Raw genomic sequence first — 20,103 nt, 5'->3', positions numbered from 1 at the left:
AAGCATACATTAATTCAACAGCATTTTATGACATCTGACTCAAGAGCACCAAAGTCCCGACCAGTTCCATGCTGCAGGATCCAGGGGTCTGATTGCTTTCAAACGGTGTGAGACTCTCACAAGGAACTTTTGCTTTAAACATGTGAAACGTGTGAGATTCTCCCCAATCTCACAGGTCAAAAAAAGACTTGGGTCTGTTATCTTTGAGGCCCCTCTGGCCTGAGTCTATCTGAGAGAGGTGCCATGATAGCAGGTGCTGGGAAATGCTGTGCACAGCTGTGACGCTGACAGGGGGATGGGTGGGCCTCATCTGCCATAGGCTATCTGGAAAGCCGTCGTCTTGAGTGACGGGCACCCCCTGTGACTCTGCAGCCCTATAAGGGCACATGTAGTTTATGGCTATGGAATCCTGGCACCCCATCTACCCCATTGGCTTTCTTTACCCCCCCCCCCTTCCCCCCTTACTCTAACACAGTAGTGGGCATTTCTTCTGGAAGCTTCTCAATGGAAGCTTCTAGAAAGCCACCCCTTGAGTATAAAAAGACAAGCGGCATGTCATAGGCTCTGCAGAGAGTGAGAACTCATACAGGATTACTGCCCAAAGGAGGAGCTGTGGACGAGCTTGGCAATTCACATTACCTATACCTTCCGGAAATAAGTGAAGAAAAGGATTTCATTGAAGGTAAGATATATACAAAATAAGGAGCACAGTGAAGCCTGTCTTGAAACTAAAAACAGGAAACATCAATTACTAATGATTCTGAATGGAGGAATACCCTGTTTGTAGCCAACATAGATATTGGCAGAAAAGGCAGGAAAAAAGCTTATTGGCTACATAAAGACACTTAACTATAGATACAATGGGCATATTATCAAATGAGATGTCAGTTATATGAATTGTGGCAGAAAAATATCTTGATAGTATCAGAGTCTTATGAGGCCATTGCATGTGAAGAGCACATGGCACAGAGCTTGACCCTGGGGAGGGTCAAGAAATGCAGAAGAGCAGAAAATCTAGTTTACACAAAAACAGTTATAGCCGAGTAGTTTGAATGCAAATAAATCAAATGGATTAATTTATGAAACCGCCATCTCTGATTTTACTCTTCTCTTGAGCAACAAATCCTATTACAGTAGACACAATATATTTCTTGAACATGAATAATTTAAGGATTTGTGGAATTGCATTCCATAGTGCAGAACATTTTTTCATGGCAGAAATGGATAGACTATGGCCTGCTCTCTTTTGACGACAATTAGTGTAATTGCTGTATAGAAACAACCTACAAAACCAAACCCTCACCATCTTTGCAATGATTCTTACTACTCCACCCAACCCCCGTCCAAAGAAAAGTTGTTACACGACTCTCTTGCAGCTGTTGGCAAAAGGGGGGGGGGGGGGGGAGTGAAAAACCCATGACACTCCACCCTCTTTTCAAAATGCCAAATCTGTGATTGACAGATGGGACATGTGTAACAGGAGTGTTTGTCCCCTCCCCAGCCTTTACGTCCTTCAGCCACATGGTTTACAGTGAGATGATCAAAGATGAATAAGAGTGATCAGAAACACATACTTTTTTTCAGATATAAGAGAACATTATGCATTACATTTATCTAAGACAAAAGTGTTAAAATCGTGGTTTTACTTGAAATGAACCCTTTCACTGCCGCATTACCAAACCGTTAACCCGTTCGCTGCCACAATACAGAAGGTTAACCCCTTCACTGCCACACGACAGCTGTAGTGTGATAGTAAAGGGTTAACCTTCTGTAGTGTGGTAGTGAAAGGTTTAAATACATTACTCAGCCAGCATAACATTAATATACAGAAATATTACAATGTCTTTATATTTGTTCAGATGCCAGAGAAAGCCGGCCACGCAATGGAGGAGGAAGCGGAGACCTTTGCCTTCCAGGCTGAGATTGCTCAATTGATGTCTTTGATCATCAACACCTTCTACTCCAACAAAGAGATCTTCCTTAGGGAGCTCATCTCCAACTCCTCTGATGTAAGTAAAATATGAACACAAATTGAACACTTTTTTTTAAATGAGATTAGCATACATTAGCATACAGTCAAAACATGAAGCACACAATACATATATAAAGGAGCAGTCCATCATATTAATGATTGCTTTCTTACAAATTAAACGGTTCTTTTGAACCTTCCTATTCTTTTCTCATAGGCTTTGGACAAAATCAGATATGAGAGCTTGACAGACCCAACCAAACTTGAATCCTGCAAGGAGATGAAGATTGATGTCAGCCCTGACTTGAAAGCTCGCACTCTGATGCTGTCTGATACCGGTATTGGCATGACCAAGGCTGACCTGATCAACAACCTGGGAACCATCGCCAAGTCTGGCACCAAGGCCTTCATGGAGGCCCTGCAGGCTGGAGCTGACATCTCCATGATTGGTCAGTTTGGTGTGGGCTTCTACTCTGCCTACCTGGTGGCGGAGAGAGTGACCGTCATCACCAAGCACAACGATGATGAGCAGTACATCTGGGAGTCATCAGCTGGAGGCTCATTCACAGTCAAAGTTGACTCTGGTAAATATTTCCACTTATTACTGTTTCACCAGGAGCAATGAGTTGCATTATAAAGACGATTTGCAGAATGTAATTCACTGCTCTGATCCTAATTTATTCATTTCTTTATCTAAAGGAGAGTCTATTGGTCGTGGCACCAAAGTGATCCTTCACCTCAAGGAGGACATGTTAGAATACTGTGAGGAAAAGCGCGTCAAGGAAGTCGTGAAGAAGCACTCACAGTTCATTGGCTACCCTATAACACTTTTTGTAAGTTCTGGAGGACACAAATCAATTAAGCCAGTGATAACCTAAGTTTAGCTTTAAGTAACTTTTTGGATTTTCGTCATTTGTCACATTGAGGAGATTACATTTTTTCTCTGTACTGGCACTTCATTTAATCCCAAAAAATGCATGTCAGGGTTGTTAGTGTTGTTAATGTCTCCCCAAATATAACAGTGGTAGATAGAGAAAAAATACTCTTTTAATAACCCACTATTTTCCTTTACCCAAGGTGGAGAAGACTAGGGAGAAGGAGGTTGACCTTGAGGAGGGAGAGAAGGATGAGGAGGCTGAAAAGGATGCTGCTACTGGAGACAAGGATGCGCCTAAGATTGAGGATGTGGGCTCTGATGAAGATGAAGACACAAAGGAGTGCAAGAACAAGAGGAAGAAGAAGGTCAAGGAAAAGTACATTGATGTCCAGGAACTGAACAAGACCAAGCCCATCTGGACTCGTAACCCTGACGACATCACCAACGATGAGTACGGAGAGTTCTATAAGAGTCTCACCAATGACTGGGAGGACCACCTGGCTGTCAAGGTGAGTCTAATACATTTTTTATCACATTCTTTTATTTTCTTTATTTTCTTTCACATGGAACATAAAACATGACAAAACACAATACAATAATAATAATAGTAAACAGGACATCACAGGACAATGATAGTAATAATAATAACCATAATGACAATAGAAATAACAAAAATAATAAATACAGAACATAAAAATCAAATTCAAATTATATTATCACAGACACCACAAAAGACATTTCCTCCCCCACTAACACCCCAGGACCCCCGGACCCCCCAGGACCAACACCCTGACACCCTAGATAGTCGCAGTCGCTTTAACTTTCTCGGCCGCTGAGACCCACAGCTTAATGCTGGCTTGTCCAACCCCAATCACACGTGCACTAGAGATTTCCATATAAATGACATCCAATAGTGTCAGAGACCATTAATCATTGTGAGTTTCTCAGATTGTTTCCACCTCATGGCTATCAGCTTCTTGGCTGCAGTAACGCCCGCCAGAATGATTATTTTTTGTTGTATATTAAATTTCAGGTTTCAAGTATATTTCAGGGATTATCAGGTTACATAATGTTTGAAAGTTTAGTTGTTATGGATTTCCAAAAACAACTCTAATCACAACTGTTGTTGAGATAGGTCAATTAATTTTGAGGTGCAAGGAAGAGTAATATAACCAAGCAAGAGCAAAACGATAATAATAACGCGATTGTCTCTGGTTTCTGCAGCACTTCTCGGTGGAAGGCCAGTTGGAGTTCCGCGCCCTGCTCTTTGTACCCAGGAGGGCCTCTTTTGACCTCTTTGAGAACAAGAAGAAGAGGAACAATATTAAGCTCTATGTGCGCAGAGTCTTCATTATGGACAACTGTGAGGAGCTGATGCCTGAATATCTCAGTGAGTATCACAAGTTTTATTATCATCTATGAACATGATATAAAAACCTTAATGTGTCTTCACTTTACATTTTACATTTGTTTACATTTTTGTTCATTATATTAGGGAAATTAACGGATCAATTTCATATTATCTTTTGACATCAGACTTCATCAAGGGTGTGGTGGACTCCGAGGATCTCCCCCTGAACATCTCCAGAGAGATGCTGCAACAGAGCAAGATCCTGAAGGTCATCCGCAAGAACCTGGTCAAGAAGACCCTGGAGCTCTTCACTGAACTGTCTGAGGACAAGGAAAACTACAAGAAGTTCTACGAGCAATTCTCCAAGAACTGCAAGGTAAACCCATTCACCCAAAAAAAACATTCCTTCAAATCTCTGACATTTGAAATGTTTGAATATTTGAGACTGAAGGCTCAGTAGTAACAATATGTCCATCTGTCATCTTTTAGCTGGGCATCCATGAGGACTCCCAGAACAGGAAGAAGCTGTCTGACCTTCTGCGTTACTTCACCTCAAATTCTGGTGATGAGATGGTTTCACTGAAGGACTATATTTCCCGCATGAAGGACAACCAGAAGCACATCTACTATATCACTGGTGAGTTTTTGCTTTTCTTTTTTCTTTCATGTATTTCAACAAAAAAAGAGAATGTTCAGTAATATTTACTCACACTTTTGTTTGCTTTTGTAGGTGAGACCAAGGAGCAGGTGGCCAACTCTGCCTTTGTGGAGCGCCTTCGCAAAGCCGGTCTGGAGGTCATCTACATGATTGAGCCTATTGATGAGTACTGTGTTCAGCAGCTGAAGGAGTATGATGGCAAGAACCTGGTTTCAGTGACCAAGGAGGGACTGGAGCTGCCTGAGGATGATGATGAGAAGAAGAGGCAGGATGAACTGAAGACTAAATTTGAGAACCTGTGCAAGATCATGAAGGATATTCTTGACAAGAAGATTGAGAAGGTAAATGTCTTAGAAGTCAAGGATTTCTCAGCTGATCAAAATTATTCTACAGTACAATTCACTATAGTAATGTGTCTAATAATGACTAATAGTGTTTAATAATGACTAATAGCAAATGTTCAATATATTTTCAACAGGTTGCAGTCTCCAACCGCCTGGTCTCCTCCCCCTGCTGCATCGTCACCAGCACCTACGGCTGGACGGCAAATATGGAGAGGATCATGAAGTCTCAAGCCCTCAGGGACAACTCCACCATGGGTTATATGACAGCCAAGAAGCACCTGGAGATCAACCCCCAGCATCCCATTGTTGAGACCTTGAGGGAGAAGGCAGAGGCCGATAAGAACGACAAAGCTGTTAAAGATCTGGTCATCCTTCTGTTCGAGACTGCCCTGCTGTCTTCAGGATTCACACTCGAGGATCCACAGACACATGCCAACCGCATCTATAGAATGATCAAGCTTGGTCTGGGTAAGTAACTTCTATTGTTGAAAAATAATGGAGATAATGGTGAAATGGTGGTTGTTTTCACAACAAATCAATATGAGTTTTTATTAAAGTTTTTTGCTAATCAAGGCCATTTTGCTCTTTTCTCTCTCTATTCACAGGTATTGATGACGATGACTCGGCAGTTGAGGACCTCATCCAGCCTAGTGAAGATGATATGCCTGTCTTGGAGGGAGATGACGACACATCAAGAATGGAAGAAGTTGACTAAGATAATACCAACAAACTTTTTCTTTGAACTTTAACTTGATTTTTTAAGTTATGGTATTTTCCCCTAAAAATACTTTTCATTTTTACATCACTGTAATATTTCTTTAACAGTTGTATAGTAATTTACAGTTTACTTTATACCCGCCATCATTGGTTTCTATTCAGATGAACTTGAGGTCATATGCAGCTAATATCAGCAAGTCAACAGGAACTTTCATGTCTTTTTGTAACTATGTAATATTTTTTATTAAGATAATGCAAATTTGTAATAAAAATTGATTTAGAAACACATTTTGTTTTCTCTTTCTCTTACTGAGCTTGTGAGGTGTTTGCATGTTGGTAAAAAAAGACTGATTGATTGATTGAACATTTTATTACATATTGCAGAATGGGCAGTAACAATACAGTACAGCTCAATACACACAATTTAAGGAGATGCAGACCAGAGAAAGACTTTCGTTTTGTTCACATCAGGGTCCCCCATTTTCAATTTATCGTAACATATATTATATGACATACATGACATACAGATAGTATAGACTATCTCATTTTATATTATTTAATGCCAGTTGCTTTACCCTTGAAATGTTTGGGTTTCAGTTTTTTTCAGATGTTAGTCTGTCATATACATCATAGGCTACTCGTTGCACCTAGAGCCCGCCTTCTCAACTGAATTGAATGGAAGAGAGGCGTGCTCAAAGAGACGCACGCGATTGACGTCAGCGCACACAGACGCGTTAAGTTAGGAAGATTCCAGACGGTTCTGGAAGCTCAGGATTTCTCGAACACTCTCTAGGTCGGAGTACAAAACCCACTCAGCTGCTTCACCATCTTTCTCCTCTCCATCTCATACCGGGCAGTCGAAGACACATCAGAACATCTCAGAGCGGGATCCTATTTAAGTTATACACCGCAGAGCAAGGTAAATACATACAATATATATTGTGTTCTACTGTTTAAACAACATGTGAATAACTTGATAGACTTTGATGACACATAACGTTGGGCGACTTTTATGTTCGCTAACGTTAATTGTTGTCGTTAGCCTTTGTTATCCCTATTAACGTTATTTGAAGAGAATCCCGGTTAGCTCGTAAGACAAGTAATACGTAACTAACTATTAACTTAACGTTACATCTAACATAGCTAACGTCAACGATAATGTTGATAGTATAATTTTGGTCACTGCAGGTTCTCATTGAATCAATGTGGCCAGTGGCCACACTTGACCATTCGAATCCAAATCGTAATTGTTACTCGTGCGGTGTGTGACCCAGTTTATTTCCCATGGTATAACCTTACTCGTTATAATAACCAATCGCCATTAATGACATTTAAATTAGACATCTATACTTCGATGACAGCAACCACCACATGTCCACACATCAGATGAGATGATGGTGGAACAGCGCGGCCAGCTGGTTGGCAGGCACTTGCAATAGGGGATATCTGCAGAGCCGCAAGCCCAACGTCTGGGAGGGGCTTCGGGTCTTGTACTAGGTTTGAGGCGGGGCTTCGCACAGTAAAACCTAGTACAAGCCCCGAAGGCCCGCCCAGACGTTGGGCTTGCGGCTCTGCAGATATACCCTACTCCACGCTCACACAAACGAACCGAATGTGCGCGTGGCCCGCGTGCCTGGCACTCATGATTCCACGCGCTTCTCCTCAACGGGAAGAATGGAAGATGGTCCACATTACCTGCCAGATTAAATTAGGAGAGCGAGCGACTACTAATCTTCTACAAAACTTGGCAACCGAGGAACGAACTGCTCAGTGCGCCTCCGCTCCGACACGTTGAGAGAATGGACGCGGATAAAGCTCTGAAATGAAATAAATATTCCATAAATAAGGAATTAAAAGTAGTTGTATTTTTTTCTATTGGTTTCTAGTGTTGGGGTATGGGCGGGATACTGTACACAAATCTAAATCTTATTCTGGGGCAAGCTTGAATACGCAGAAAATCTCCTTCTTTTTCAGTCTAATGTTGGCAGGTATGTTACCGTATGTCTCTAGGCGAAAGTGAGTCTTAACACTTCAGCATGTATTTATCTATCTAAGTAATAATCATCATATCATCCATTTCAAACCCGTTGCTGTTTGGATGAGCTCGGGATCCCAACAGAAAGTGATGGAGAGTACCGGTAGCTTCTAGAATCATGTCATGTTCCGCGCAAACCAGCAGGTGGAGTGTTCTTTACTGAAGCCGAGACACTTCATACCATGATGTGCTCTGTATCAGTGGTCCTCAAACCTTTTCATGTTTGTCAAGGACCCCAAATGTAATTGGCAAAGATAGTTCCCCAGGGACCGCCATCTCACAATATTATTGTTGTTCCATGATTTAATCCAGAATTCCACAACTGTAAACTGTAGGTCGATAGATAAGTGGAGAGCACAAGCATTTTATACATTCTCTCAGACTCACTGTACAATTAACTTCTAGTGAATAATATATTAGTGGAATTAAACTGTTCCTCATTTTGCTAGGGACCGGACCCCCTGGAACTCCCTCAGATACCACTGGGGGTCCCCGGACCCCACTTTGAGAACCACTTCTCTCTCCATGATGGTCATTTTAGTTAATAATGACTGCCTTGCTATAGTGACAGGTGTGTGTAACAGCTATGTACCTCAGTCTTTAGTGCTATCAGTTGTAACTAATTCACCAATTGTGAAATTCTGGGCCGATATAAATGATTAAAAATATAAATGATAAAATAGTTTATTTAGTTTTTGTTATTATTTATTCCCATTTTTGTGCCAGGGAATAATTGTTTGAAAAGCCTTTTTAGCCTGCTATACAACTACCTGAGAATCATTTGTCAGTACTTACATAGCTCAACAAAAACATTAGCTACTACTACCATCGCCATCGGTAAATGTCATCTTATTTCCAGATACTAGGCCGATGGCAGTACATCGGTGCATCCCTAGTTTTAATGTCCATACCGCCCTATTTCCAGCGATCCTATCAATCGAAGATGTGCGAGACAATATAAAGGAATCATTTCAACACAAATTCCTCTTATCAGCTTTTATGATATATGTATAGGTGATGGATGTATGTAAGGCTAATAGGCTATCCACATGCAATAGTACCTTTCTTGACAAAAGTCACTCATCATGGGTAGAGGCAGGTGGATGGATTACAGACATGAATTGCAGCAGTGAGCAGAACAGTGAGGACAGTCTGTCGCACCACCTGTCTGTGTAAGCTATTATAAACCCATTATTACTGATGCACTTGTCAGTGTTTCCATCGATTCAATTAATGGCTTCAACAGCGCCATCAAATAAGGGAAAATGGTGGTCTATTTTTTGTATTTTTTTGGAAGTTTGGATGAGCCAGGTGCCACTTCTCTCACAATCAATTGACCTATCTCAAACCTTGCCCTCTTTTTTGATCCTCCAATCACAACTGTTGCTTTGGGAAGCACCACTTGTGATTGGAGGATCAAGAAAAGAGTGGGGCGGGGTTTTCAATAGGTTAATTCACAATCAATGTCACCCTAGACCTGATGATCTGTGGATCAATGCTGCATATTATCAACTGTCTTTTGCTTAAATGCAGAGATTCAAATGAACATCGTCATCTACACATGTAGAAATAAGAAACGACAAATCCATGGATTTAGAAACTAGAAACACAAATTTGTCTACTACAATAAGTTGCAGTCACAAAATACTCTCTTCTGATTGCTTTGAGGAATCAGTTAAAATTGAATAATGTTTTTGCTTATGACATTTCTAGCCTCCTTTTACTTTGGGTCAAAGCAAATGTTAGGTACACGACCACGCCACCTACACCAAGCTAGAGTCAAATAAATGCAGTCTGACAGGCAATCAGTGCGTTTTCTTTGCACATTACAATACAGATATGTATACTGGTCTAAGGTACAACGTGTATGTTTTTATTTATTTAACCATGCAGAAAAGTCTCATTGAGATTAAAAATCTCTTTTACAAGAGTGTGCTTTCCCCCCTCTGTTCAGATGCCTGAGGCTCATGACCAGCCGATGGAGGAGGAGGCAGAGACATTTGCCTTTCAGGCTGAGATCGCCCAGTTGATGTCTCTGATCATCAACACCTTCTATTCCAATAAAGAGATCTTCCTTAGAGAGCTCATCTCCAACTCCTCAGATGTAAGTTATTGTAATCTCTTGGTATCAGACTGAGGCTAGTTACTACGTACTAAACTTGTGCAATAGTAAGGCAACATTTTCTCCTGACTTATTTTGGCCAATGCCAGAACTACAGAAGTATGTTAGCATTGTAATTTCATCATCTAATTATGTAAGGCCTAGTCCACACGTACACAAGTATTTTTGAAAAAATGGTTTTTCCTCCTTTGTTAAAAAAAAGAAAAGGGTAATCTGTTCCAGACCAACAGTGTTTCAGAAAATCTCTCAGTCCACACAACAACCAAAAACACTCACATTAAATGTTCTGGACCAGGGAGCTCTCCATGGCCCTGATTGCATAGAAAATACGATTATTTATTAAAAAAATAAAAATAAAAATCCATATACGACAGGGCCATTAGTCATGATGTCAGTATTTTCCACAAGCTCTGGTTTCACCTGTCTACACAAATACACTTTGTATTTTCTTTTAGACAGCAAGTTTTTAAAAAGGTTCGTTTTCAGTTATCTAAAACGGAGTTCGCATGTGGGGCAAAAGGCCAAACTGCATAGAAAAAATTACGTTTAAATGTGTGGACCAGGCCTAAGAAAGGGAATGGTGACTATGCCTAAAAATAGGGCTGGACGATTTTAAATAAATGTATATCACGATAATCAAATGGAATTGTTTTTTTATATCAATATATAATACAATATTATGTTCATGTGTGCAAAATCACAAGATAAATAATCAATTTGCTTTTCATTGCATTGAACTCCATGATAATGTAAAGTGAGAACCAAACCAAAATGAATATCCCTTTTAAATATCGAAGATCAAATTTTCAGAGACGTTTTTGTTAATATCTTGTTTTTATTATTCATTTACACAACACTCGACCCTACTTAAAAGCACGACACAGAGTTGAATAAACTGACTATTGAAAGTAAAAACTTAAATTGATTGTGCACGTCTTTAGGCTCTGGACAAAATCCGCTATGAAAGTCTCACTGATCCCTCCAAGCTGGACGATGGCAAGGATCTCAAAATTGAGATCATTCCCAACAAAGAGGAGCGCACCCTAACCCTTACTGACACCGGTATCGGCATGACCAAGGCTGACCTGATCAACAACCTGGGAACCATCGCCAAGTCTGGCACCAAGGCCTTCATGGAGGCCCTGCAGGCTGGAGCTGACATCTCCATGATTGGTCAGTTTGGTGTGGGCTTCTACTCTGCCTACCTGGTGGCGGAGAGAGTGACCGTCATCACCAAGCACAACGATGATGAGCAGTACATCTGGGAGTCATCAGCTGGAGGCTCCTTCACTATTAAGGTTGACAACTGTAAGTGACAAGAAGGTCAAGAAATTAGCTACCTGAACTAAAACTAGTTTCACTTACGGTTCGGGGCACCTGGTTCACCGTTTGGTTTACTTTGGTACTGTGGAACCCTTTGCTGTAGCCTAATACATCACTTCTGGGGTGTATGGAGGGATTTTGTAACTGGCCGTTGACTATTTTCATTTACTATAAGAATACTAAGTAAGACTACTTCAGACCACCTATAACTAACAAATAATTGATAATAGACGTATAGAAGTATGTTTTCCTTATGCTTTCAGCTAATAATTTTTATTTTTATTTTTTTACCAAATACTATTTGAATTAGCAATGGAATGTTTTCTCCTCGCGAAACTGTACCGAACCGAAAACTGACCCCAAAACCGTGATATGAACTGAATGGTGATTTTTGTTAACTGTTCCCGACCAACTTTCTCAGTTGGTGGCACCAGCACAACACTTTTTATTTTGCTGCTCAGTATTCAGGACCTTAAAGGGGCAGTTCACTCCCAAAAACCCCTGAATGCTATCTATTCATCCAGATAGTTTCAGTGTGATTTGGAGCTATCAAATCACACCAAAAATATATGGATGGACAGATGGCACTATGGGTAAGGGGGGTGTATATATATATATATACTGTATATAAAATCTAATAAAAAATTGGTGAACTGCCCCTTTAATTGCACGCTATTTCTTTGTTTTTCATTCTTAATTTTCTGCCATGAACTCTTTTTGAAAAATAAATATAGATGGCCTATATCTATATGTCCTCTTTTGATATACCGTAGGTAGTGTTAAACTGGATGACTGGATAATTCTCCTCCCTTGAGGAAAAACCAGTTGGGAGGGGGTCAGTGTTTTGGGTCACGCATCTGTCTACCTGTAGAGAATTATTTGGTCTCTACAGGTTTTGTGTTTGTGACTGTTGTGCTATTTCAAATTAGAGTTGCCTGCAATGGACTGTCGCCATCTACGTATATATAGTTGTTCCCTGTGATGACATTTGAATGGGAGTTCCGCCGGTCGGGCCATTGTTTGCATTTGTTGCATTACATATGGAATAGGAGTCATGTTATTAATTTGAACTGGGATTGGGACAAGAAAGGAGACAGAATTTGTCACAGGATTGGGACAAGATGGGAGAATAACTGAGAATAACTCTCAGACCTGCATCAACTCTCAGACCAGATCCTCACTTTCTGTTTCTTCGACTGAGGATAACTTTATAAAAACATGTCTACTCTATAATCTACTCTATAAAATAGATGAGCCTACATGACTGCATCTCCCACACACACACACACAAAAATGCGACCAAGTCAAATATGAACTGTACTTATGTACAGAAAAGGCAGCATATTTCTAGAGCCATGCTTCTGGCCACTAACTTCCTGTTCTATGTATTTGTGTCCCTCATAGCCGAGCCTATTGGACGTGGCACCAGGGTTATCCTGCACCTGAAGGACGACCAGACGGAGTACATTGAAGAGCGACGAGTCAAAGAAGTTGTGAAGAAGCACTCGCAGTTCATTGGCTACCCCATCACGCTCTTTGTAAGCGCTTGTTGGCTGTCAGCTATTGAAATGCTCTTATTTTTCATTCTCTTTGTGCCCAGGCGGGACAGGAACCTTTTTTGACGTGCCCCGTGATTGATGTTCTCTCTTTGTTCAGGTGGAGAAGGAGCGTGACAAAGAGGTGAGTGACGATGAGGCAGAGGAGGAGGAGGAAGAGGAGAAGAAGGAGAAGAAGGAGAAGGAAAAAGAAAAGGACAAGGAGGAGGATGAGGACGAGGACAAGCCTGAGATTGAGGACGTTGGCTCGGACGAGGAGCACGACCACGACCACAGTGATCACTCCTTAGATAAGAAGAAGAAGAAGAAGATCAAGGAGAAGTACATTGACCAAGAAGAGCTGAACAAGACCAAGCCCCTCTGGACCCGTAACCCTGACGACATCACCAACGATGAGTACGGAGAGTTCTACAAGAGTCTCACCAATGACTGGGAGGACCACCTGGCTGTCAAGGTGACAAAGTCAAACATGCCAACAATATCTAGACTTACATGGCTGTTTTGTTTTTGTGATATAATTTGTGTTAAGCCCCTGAATTGATATACATATCTTTTAAACATGAAAATCCAAATTCATTCATTACCGGCATCTTCGTACAAGTGAACGAATGATCATTACATTTATATAGCACTTTTCTAGACACTCAAAGCGCTCCCCACAATGTAGGGGACAAGTAATACCATCTTCACAATTTGAAAGATTACTTTAACCACCTTTTAATTTCCACAGCACTTTTCAGTTGAGGGCCAGCTGGAGTTCCGCGCCCTGCTGTTTGTACCTCGCCGTGCTCCCTTTGACCTCTTTGAGAACAAGAAGAAGAAGAACAACATCAAGCTCTATGTGCGCAGGGTCTTCATTATGGACAACTGCGATGAGCTCATCCCTGAATACCTGAGTATGTAATATACTGTAACTGTAATAAGTACTTACCGGTATTAGTATTTTCCATCACCCCTCTGTCCCCAAGCCCTTGATGATATATTGGTAACTGTATAACTGTTTCGCCTGTTTTATTGCAACACTACTATCACCGACATCTAATAAGGGAGTTTTAGTGAGTTTTTCCTTACCTTCGCGTGGGGTATGTCTGGGAATGTTGCATTCATTTCTTTTATTTATTTAAAATGTTTGGACTTTATGGTGTTTTTGTTTTGATCTTGATTTATTGTGATGTTTCTTCTTGACTTGTTTAAAGAAGACGAGTCCGGCCCATGGGGACATTAATGTGTGTTGTCGGGCCTTACAAATACATTTGATTTGATTTGATATTATAGGTACTTATTACAGTGAGCTGATTTTTCCTCATCAGACTTCATCAAGGGTGTGGTGGACTCCGAGGATCTCCCCTTGAACATCTCCAGAGAGATGCTGCAACAGAGCAAGATCCTGAAGGTCATCCGCAAGAACCTGGTCAAGAAGTGCATGGAGCTCTTCACCGAGCTGTCTCAGGACACGGAGAACTACAAGAAGTGCTACGAGCAGTTCTCCAAGAACATCAAGGTCAGTTACCTCACTTAACACTGTACATGCTGCAAGTAGGGCAACGTTGTTATTAATGGGTTCTGGAGAGCTTTGGTTCTACATGGATAGATAGCACTATGGGTAAGGGGTGGGAATGTTATATTCATTGATTCCCCAACATAGTCCACTACAACATGGCTCTGACATTACATGTCATGAGGCTGAAGTGAACCCATATTCAATTCAATCTTTATTTAATATTGAAGGATCATTGAGAGCAGGCTCTCGTTTACAGTGAGGGTGAGAACTACTACACATAACAAATACCAAAAAAACTATGTAGAAACAGAAAGTCAGTCAATTAAACATTTAAAATGATTAAAAACAACTGCAGACTGTGGTGAGATTGTTTGCTATTAAATATAGAACTGACCAATATATACTAATGAATTGACTTGTGCTTTGCAAAACATTCCATGTGTCTGGGGCACAGATGCTAAAAGCAGATTTTCCTAATTCAGTGCAAACTCTGGGAACCGTAAGCCAATCACCAGAGCGTGTATGATTAGGTCCAGAGCTCCAATCCAGCAATGAAGTGATGTAGGGTGGGAGATCACCAATAATGGCCTTATACAGAAACTGATGCCAATGCAAGTCATGTCTCTGCCAGAGAGGACCACCCCATGCTAGGAGTGCTAATAGCATAGAAACATGAGCGAATAAATTATCAAGACACCTGTATTTGTCCTACTGACCTTTAAACCACTAGCCACCTGTCTGATCCTCACGCCATCTTGTCTCCAAGATAAGCTGCTTTGAGCCCTGTTCAGAGCTCCTTACTGCCATCTTCTGATGAAATGGGAGTAGGGGCTCTCAAGGTGTAGCGAGGATCAACACACATTGTCATATAACATGAGCCTCCTGCCTCATCTGAGAGACTTCTTTCTATAATAGATATCTGGATTGTAGTCTTCTGTGATAAATGTCTGGTTCTTGTAGACTAAGTACACAGTAAATTTCGCAGAGTAAATTTTACTCAAACTGAGTACAATTTACTCTGCGAAATTTACTGTGTAAGAATAAGGTGTGACCAAATATAACAATACATCAACAAGAGACTGGACTGAATGAAAACATTCTTCTGCATGTTTTTCTTTCAGCTGGGCATCCATGAGGACTCTCAGAACAGGAAGAGGCTGTCGGAGATGCTGCGTTACTACACCTCAGCCTCTGGGGACGAGCTGGTGTCTCTTAAGGACTACGTCACCCGCATGAAGGACACTCAGAAACACATCTACTATATCACTGGTGAGGATGCTCATTCATTTCTTGAGTAAATGCAAAATAAGTAAGGGATAATGTATGTAAAATAATTTACCGACACAGAGTTTAGAAAAACGCAGTGAAGGTCGATTATTTTGCGACAATGACCGAGTATAGCTATACATTATCCCGCTTATTACATGGCTAACAATATACCTAATTCATTTTACACCATCGACAAGACGAGATCAAATGCAGACGCAGTTGTTCTGTTCCGTGGCTCCGCGCTGTCATCGCCGGCAGCTTGCACTGATGAGTGCAGCTGTGCATATGCTGAGCAGCTTTCATGACTGCGATCTAAATGCTTGATTGCTCCGGCTGCGAACAGCGGTCATTATTGCTCGGTTGCACCTGACAGCGGTCAGTTATCGAAAAATAACTGACCGCTGCTATGGGCAACCGAGCGCTATTGACCAATCACAATCGAGCATTTTCGCGAATGTTAAAACGCCATGTAATAAATTATATTAATCTCAGATGAGTTAAATGTGTGTGTGTGTGTATATATATCTGTGTTTCAGGTGAGACCAAAGACCAGGTGGCCAACTCTGCCTTTGTGGAGCGCCTTCGCAAAGCTGGCTTGGAGGTCATCTACATGATTGAGCCTATTGATGAGTACTGTGTTCAGCAGCTGAAGGAATTTGAAGGCAAGAACCTGGTTTCAGTGACCAAAGAGGGACTGGAGCTGCCTGAGGATGAGGATGAGAAGAAGAGGCAGGAGGAGAAGAAATCCCAGTTTGAGAACCTGTGCAAGATCATGAAGGATATCCTGGAGAAGAAGGTGGAGAAGGTGAGACAACAGCCCACTTCATAGTATTCGATCATAGACATCTTGGTCTGCAAACAACAGGTGATTATCATTACAATTGTGGCCAGTGGTCTGTGGTATTATAATGGTTGGCAAAACAGGACATGCAAATACAATGAATCAATCACACAACTGGTGATTAGCCAGCTAATGTCTGCATAAAGTCTAGGGCTGTCAAATTATTAACGTTTTTTTTATGCATTGATCACGTGATTAATCACAATGATGAACACAAATGAAAAATAAATAAATACATAGCAACATGTAGGGGCTGTGGTCATAAAGAAATGCATGATAAAATGGTTAGTGGAAGTAAAGATGAATATTTATGGGTCACAGGAGTCTTCAATAACATTTAATGGCTATTCGCTGTGGGAATACATTTGTTATCTGATGTAACTCTTTATTGAAAGATGGCTCATTGGGACTTGTCTCTTTTAACAACACTGCTAGATAGCATAATTAACAAAGATAGCATAGCTAGACCTGTAGATGGTATTTCAAACTCGTTGCCTCACTGGGAAAGACACACACACACACACACACACACACACACACACACACACACACACACACACACACACACACACACACACAGAGTAAAAGAGCAATAATGTATTAGACAATGATGCATGTTTCTAAGCTGGCCAAAAGCTTTCACTGCAAAGAAACTAAAACACATAGTGGCACCGTGTCCCTATACCATTGTTTAGAGAAAGCACTGGATATTGTATGATTGACTTTACTTAATTTTGTCTCATAGACTAATATAGAATAGATAAGTACTTCATTAATCCCGAGGGAAATTCAGCACCACAGATCGCTCACAATAAACATTTAGGTAGTCGAAAATAAGAATACACAGTCAAAGATCTACATTCTAAAATCTGTATATACATTCTAAAATATACAGTAAAATGTACAGGAAGATATACAAGGATTTATACAGTCCCTAATCTAAATGTTGGGTGAATTTCACAATATTTGGTTTGAATATGACTAATAATTAACTTCCCACGTAGGTCACCGTTTCCAACCGCCTGGTCTCCTCCCCCTGCTGCATCGTCACCAGCACCTACGGCTGGACGGCCAACATGGAGAGGATCATGAAGGCCCAGGCCCTGAGGGACAACTCCACCATGGGCTACATGGCTGCTAAAAAACACCTGGAAATCAACACTGACCACCCCATCTTGGAGACGCTGAGGCAGAAGGCAGAAGCAGACAAGAATGATAAGTCTGTGAAGGACCTGGTCATCCTGCTGTTTGAGACTGCTCTGCTGTCTTCGGGCTTCACCCTGGACGACCCCCAGACCCACTCCAACCGCATCTACAGGATGATCAAGCTGGGTCTAGGTGAGTCGCTGGACGTTCATGGGGTTGTGTCGTGTGTAACAGTACTCCTCACACTGACCTCTGCAAACTACCAAAAGAATGTTGCATAATAAAGTAAACAACACACTACACTTTAATGTCAAACAAAGCAGCTTTCTATAATGTTTTCTCTTGATGTAGGATGCAATTACTGCAAATTCACCAAAGTGTACTAATCAAATGGAAATGAAAAATCTCCTTATCTAGCTTTAGTGGCTCATGGCTTTTCTTATTCTCCCTCTTAGGTATTGATGAGGATGACCTTCCCTCGGATGAGCCCGCCTCTGCCCCAACTGGGGACATGCCCCCTCTGGAAGGTGACGATGACACATCTAGGATGGAGGAAGTCGACTAAGCGGAGCCAGTTGTGTCATTTACCTGTTAGCGTTTGGCAATAGTACTGTATAAATGATAAAAGTCTTGATTTTGTTCACAAGCCTGGAATAGCCCCTTTTGAGCCGCCCCACGTTACCTCCCCTTGCACTGACCACATGCAGTTCAGATGCTTTCCCTACATTTTTCTTTTCTTTTGGGGAAAGTCTAATCACATTTTTGTATTTTGAGTTGTATTATTGCTTTTTTTTTGTATTTGACATTCCAACATTCTTATTGTATGTTCTGACTTTTACTGTAAATATCAAAGTTGATACTGTTATTTAAAATAGTTGAATTCAAAAATAAAGTTGACCATGTTAACCAGGTGCCCTTTTGTTGTTGAAGTACTTAAAGAGAGTGTTGGTGCATTGCATAGATACAGATACAGAGCTGGTTATCACGTAAAAGTGTTTGGACTGGAGTGTGGTTCACACTCAAATTGGAAAGAAAAACACCTCTTTAAAATGTAAAGGGATTCTTTGGAGCCAGTTAGTTAACTATAGTCTGGTGCAAATGTATGAGGTGAGTTAATTTTGGCGGCACAGTGGTGTAGTGGTTAACACTGTCGCCTCACAGCTAGAAGGTCCAGGGTTCGATTCCCGCTTGGGCACCAGGTTTCCGCGTTGCCAGGTTTTCTGTGTTGAGTTTGCATGTTCTCTCCCTGTGCTCGCAAGGGTCCCCCCCCCCCCCCCCCCCCCCCCCCCCCCCCCCCCCCCCGATAAGAGAAACCCAACGGAAAAACATGCACAACAAATCGCTAACGCTGTCGCGTCCCTGATGAAAACGGACAGGAGCACTTGGATTGGTCCCTCACCGATGCCCCTATCTGGCTGCCCTTGGGGGGGGGGAAGGACGACGGGATGGGTCAAGTGCAGAGACTGAATCACATCGGCGACCCAACTAACTGCATGTGTGTGTTCCTGTGTGTGTGTGCCGCTCATCGCATGTGTGTGTCTGCCTGCATGCTAAATAAAGACTTCTCCAAAAAGTCCAGTTATTATATTATAATTTGTAAATGACAGATTATAACATCAGGCTGCATGCAAATAATAAAATTCCCAAATTAATAAATGTGGACTCAATGAAGACAACGTCTACTCTAGCAACAAGATGGACCAGCCTTTCATTCATAGCTAATTTCTAATTTAACATGTTTAAATTTTTCTTTTAACAAAAACTGGAAATGAGTGAACCCAGAGATCAGCATTTCAGACTAAATTAAATATTGTTAGAAGGAGTGAGTTGTTGGCTATTTGATCCATTAGGGCTCATGAAACAATTATCAAATTAACCGTCGCTCGGTCGCTGTGATGTCTCAACGACAGGGAGCTCCCAATCTCTTCCACAGCTCAATATGTCAAAAGTTTTTTTTTTTTTTTTTACTTTTTTTTTTTTTTGCGTTTATCGCTTTTCTGGTCAAGCATGACCGACATAAACAGGTTGAAATGGGATGTAGAGCAGGGGAAGACATTCTGAGAAATGACGGCGGGTACGCGGGAAGCGGAATCGAACTCGTGTCCCCCAGATCCGTGACGAGCACGGTTTTCCCCGCCGCAGAAATAGCGCCGAGATATGCGGTGAGCTACGGGAGCTCCCCATGTCAAAAGGTTTGATTGATTGAAAACTTTAATGAACAGATTGCAGAATGGGTACAGTACAGCTCAATACACACAATTGTTAAGGGGATGCATGAGAGAACGACTTTCGTCTTGTTTACATCAGGGTCCCCCATTTTCAATTCATAATGACATTTATGACATACACAACATACAGATATAATAATCTAATCATGACATTTATGACATACAG

At 41.3% G+C, this 20,103-nt stretch overlaps 2 protein-coding genes across 2 annotated transcripts; both read left to right on the top strand.

The window, feature by feature from the left end:
• Positions 1-577: 577 nt before the first annotated feature.
• On the top strand, positions 578-6,155 carry hsp90aa1.1 (heat shock protein 90, alpha (cytosolic), class A member 1, tandem duplicate 1). The gene is made up of 11 exons (XM_084314651.1): positions 578-682; positions 1,860-2,009; positions 2,187-2,553; positions 2,669-2,802; positions 3,047-3,355; positions 4,071-4,236; positions 4,383-4,573; positions 4,687-4,834; positions 4,928-5,196; positions 5,334-5,667; positions 5,805-6,155. Exons 2-11 carry the CDS (start codon positions 1,860-1,862, stop codon positions 5,912-5,914), a joined length of 2,178 nt encoding a protein of 725 aa, XP_084170777.1. The 5' UTR covers positions 578-682; the 3' UTR covers positions 5,915-6,155.
• Positions 6,156-6,695: 540 nt separating this feature from the next.
• LOC311228855 (heat shock protein HSP 90-alpha) lies at positions 6,696-18,596 on the top strand. The gene is made up of 11 exons (XM_084314811.1): positions 6,696-6,835; positions 9,906-10,055; positions 11,015-11,381; positions 12,801-12,934; positions 13,053-13,406; positions 13,683-13,848; positions 14,263-14,453; positions 15,575-15,722; positions 16,259-16,527; positions 17,568-17,901; positions 18,165-18,596. The coding sequence occupies exons 2-11, from the start codon at positions 9,906-9,908 to the stop codon at positions 18,272-18,274; spliced, it is 2,223 nt and encodes a 740-aa protein (XP_084170937.1). The 5' UTR covers positions 6,696-6,835; the 3' UTR covers positions 18,275-18,596.
• Positions 18,597-20,103: the final 1,507 nt, after the last annotated feature.

The sequence above is a fragment of the Notolepis coatsorum genome, assembly GCF_963971535.1.
Source record: "Notolepis coatsorum genome assembly, chromosome: 5".
NCBI classification, from domain to species: Eukaryota; Metazoa; Chordata; class Actinopteri; order Aulopiformes; family Paralepididae; genus Notolepis; species Notolepis coatsorum.
The sequence above is the reverse complement of the archived record's forward strand: the minus strand, read 5'-3'. Positions and strand labels throughout refer to the sequence as shown.